The sequence below is a fragment of the Coffea eugenioides genome, chromosome 11 (genome assembly GCF_003713205.1).
Source record: "Coffea eugenioides isolate CCC68of chromosome 11, Ceug_1.0, whole genome shotgun sequence".
NCBI classification, from domain to species: domain Eukaryota; kingdom Viridiplantae; phylum Streptophyta; class Magnoliopsida; order Gentianales; family Rubiaceae; genus Coffea; species Coffea eugenioides.
Genome location: NC_040045.1, coordinates 35,478,562 through 35,482,245, shown reverse-complemented (window position 1 = coordinate 35,482,245; position 3,684 = coordinate 35,478,562). Strand labels below are relative to the sequence as shown.

The window sequence follows — 3,684 nt, the reverse complement described above, 5'->3', positions numbered from 1 at the left end:
CTGTGTTACTTTGGATTTCTTAAGAAACAAATATACCCAGTCTCTGTGGATACGACCCTACTTGCCCTGTCTACAAATTCCTAATCATTTGTGAAAAGGAATAACCATTCCATTCGGGTATATCGGATCAAGCAAACTCTTCGGGAACAGGGTGAATCAAGTAACCCATTGCACACCTAGAGTCCCTGCTCCAGTACTTGGAATTGGGTTTTGGTCATTTTAACTGGCAATTAGGTTTAATTTTATTATTGCACAGGTTGACGACCTGTCATGACGAAGCTACAAGCATTTGAAGTTGGTTACAATTCATTAACTGGTGTCCTATCTGAAGACCATTTTGCAAAACTCCGAGAGCTAGAGTCACTGGACCTAGCCGGAAACTCACTCGCTCTGAACGTGAGCTCCTCGTGGGTTCCTCCATTTCAACTCCATGAAATTCGGATGCAATCCATCATGGTGGGACCCAGGTTTCCAGCTTGGCTTCGGCTGCAGAAGGAGCTTGAGGTGTTAGACTTGCAGAACGCGAGCATTTCAGATGCCATACCCAGCTGGTTTCGAGTGCTTTGTTATAATATTCCGATTTTAGAACTCTCCAGCAACAGCCTAACTGGAAATCCTTTGGAGTTCAAACAGTTGAAGCATAGTCAAATAGCTTCCGTTGACTATTTATTACGTTATCGATATATATCTCTAAGCTCCAACAAATTGGACGGATCTCTGAAACCGTTTCCGTTGGATATTTCAGTTTTAGATCTTTCACACAATTTTCTTACTGGACATATTCCGCAGCTTGAAGTTGGTCAAACTTCGGTTGTACGGTCTCTCTTCCTAAACGATAACCGTTTCACAGGTACTATCCCTGAAGACTTGTGCAAGATGGAATATTTATCAGAATTGGATCTATCCAACAATCTTCTGTCCGAAAGAGTTCCTCTGTGTCTAGGAAACTTGCGAGACCTGGAGTTCCTAAACTTGGCAAATAACAGTTTATCCGGTCAAATTCCGAGTTCACTGGGTAACTTGTGGGGACTTTCTAAGCTACTTTTGAATGGAAACAAATTGGTTGGGAAGCTCCCTGCCTCAATGCAGCATCTGAGAAATTTGAAAATTCTTGATCTCGGAGACAATGAACTGAAGGATATTATACCAGCTTGGATTGGGGAAAGGTTATCAAATTTAATGTGTCTAAGATTTCAGTCAAATAACTTCCATGGACCTATTTCTGATACACTCTGCCAACTCTCACAACTTCAACTGCTAAACTTAGCACATAATAACTTGAGTGGATTTATTCCTCACTGCTTTAACAACATTAGTGCCATGGTACTAGGGATAGATGGAGGTTACAAAATTTTTTCAGACGAAATCTTTCAAGACATTAAGGGAGGAAGAGAAGTTGAGTATTCACCAGAAAGGCTTCGGTTTGTTAAATCCGTAAGCCTCTCAGCAAATAATTTAGTTGGTGAGATCCCTGATGAGATAATGGAGCTGGTTCAATTGCAAGTTTTGAATCTTTCACAAAATCATTTGACTGGAAGGATCCCCGAGAAGATTGGCAACTTGAAGCAACTTGAAACACTTGATCTATCAATGAATGCACTCTTCGGTGCAATCCCCGAAAGCTTATCTGATTTGTACTCATTGAACTCTCTGAATTTGTCACACAATAAACTTTCAGGGCCAATACCATCAGGAAATCAACTTCAGACCTTGACCGATCCATCCATCTATGAAGGAAACAGTGGACTTTGTGGCAAACCGCTCCCAAACAACTGCTGGGAACACAAATCGCCTACCAAAAATGGGCCCATTCATGATGATAAAGGCCACAGCGAGTTTGATTGGTCTTGGTTTTATGCTGGAATAGGACCGGGTTTTGCTGCCGGGCTGTCGGGAGTTTTGGGAATCCTTCTCTTCAAGAAGTCATGGCGCTATGCATACTTCAAGTTTATAGAAAGTGCCTGTGACAAAATATGGGTAAAGACTACTCGCCTGAGGAGGAATTTCCGTTGAGTAAGTTCCTATAAAAGCACTTATACTCTGTTTCTCACATCTAACACTTAACTCGCACACTTAACTTTTTTCACTTTTATACACCGATTGTGATTTGTGACTTGTTTTTCCAAAGATTTCTAAAGATTTTTTTTCCCAAACAAAGAAGCTTAATAAATTATATTAATAAAAGAATAACGTAGCAATTGTAACGTAAAGTAGTAGATGCCTGTTACCAATTAACTAAAACAAGGCGATTCTAACATCAAATCAATATCTTTCGAAGGAATTTTTTCCCAATAAACTATCTTGTGATTGGAAACCAAATATTTCCTTTCCTTACCTTTTGAAAATTTTGATCCCAAAACCTCTCTCTTTCTACTAGCAATTGTTTCAACTCTCTAAAAAGTTTGAAATCTAATAATTCTGTTATATTATTCATACTTACATTACATTTTCTTATGTTTCATTAAAATCGATATTACAAGAATCTCATTGATTTTTTTATTTATGACTTTACTGTTAGCATTTGAACGGATAAATATTCGATGTCGAACAATTTAGATTGTTTATCTTGTTCACTAATCTAATTTTCTGTCAACGGTTTTATGCTTTAGAAGAATTCTATAGTAATTTATGCTAATAGTTGATGTGGTTATTTAATTTCTAATTGGTTTACAATCTAGCTTTTCTCCCAGAAACTCTTACAAACTACTAATTAATGTTTTTTAGCTACTTTTGAATCAGTGATTATTCTAGATGAATAAATTTTTATATTCATGCAATGCTGATATATATTTTGCCCTTCCTAGATTAGTTTTCTACCTCCTCCACCACTGCAAGGAATAAAGATTTGGCAATTTTTATATTTTAGACCAGACAATGTTGACTTTTCATAGATATATATCTCTTTTTTTTGGTTGGTTATGAATGAAATTGGCACAGAGAAAATTTACTAATATTAGTACTTTGTTATCTTCCAATCTGATAGGCCCACAATCATTCAAGTGCTTGCTGCAGCTGTTGTTTGGCTCTCAGAATGACCAATTTCTTCTATGTGATTTGAGAAGCAGTTGTAGTTTCACTGTATTTTGTATGATTATATTTTGAGTGCTTGCTGTTTTTCAGTTTTGATTGGCATCCGCTGATATAATATGAAAATTAGACCTCCTTTTATTTGCTATGGATTGTATGCCTAAAAAATTTTAGTATTTTGTTTTGCCTGACAAGAGACTTCCATAAACAAAAAAACTTATGCAGAATAATTGCTTGACTCCATTTATGCTTATGATAAGGTACTTGCTATGATATCGCTGTTGGCTTTGCAATTACTGCTTCTGTAGCGAAGTTGTTCGGTGGGTAAATTCCTTAGAAATGCTGAATTCTTGATGGTTTGGTTAATAATGGAAAATAGTAAGGTAAGAAAAGTGATTTCCAGAAAGATAGTTCTTATATTTTGGATTATCGATTTGTCTAGGTAAATAAGTAGCAATACAGAATTCACTTTATTTGTTTTCATTTCTCAAATTTCACAATTCAGTAGAACATAATTTGACTCCCAATCTTTAACCAAATTTGTCTTCACAATTTCACTGCCATCTTCAACCCACTTGTTCAGCTCATAAACGCATTTAAAAGAAAAAAGGGGTTGGCCAATATATTGTATAAATTGCAGAGTTTACCTCAAAATTT

The 3,684-nt window shown here is 36.5% G+C and overlaps 1 protein-coding gene across 1 annotated transcript; it reads left to right on the top strand.

Annotated features, from left to right (window-relative positions):
* Positions 1–270: 270 nt before the first annotated feature.
* LOC113752417 (receptor-like protein EIX2) lies at positions 271–3,300 on the top strand. The gene is made up of 2 exons (XM_027296528.1): positions 271–2,013; positions 2,984–3,300. The coding sequence occupies exon 1, from the start codon at positions 271–273 to the stop codon at positions 2,011–2,013; it is 1,743 nt and encodes a 580-aa protein (XP_027152329.1). The 3' UTR covers positions 2,984–3,300.
* The last annotated feature ends 384 nt before the right edge of the window (positions 3,301–3,684 follow it).

Excerpts from the sequence above, each read along its gene's own strand:
- LOC113752417 (XM_027296528.1), top strand. The coding sequence starts at position 271 with ATGACGAAGCTACAAGCATTTGAAGTTGGTTACAATTCATTAACTGGT.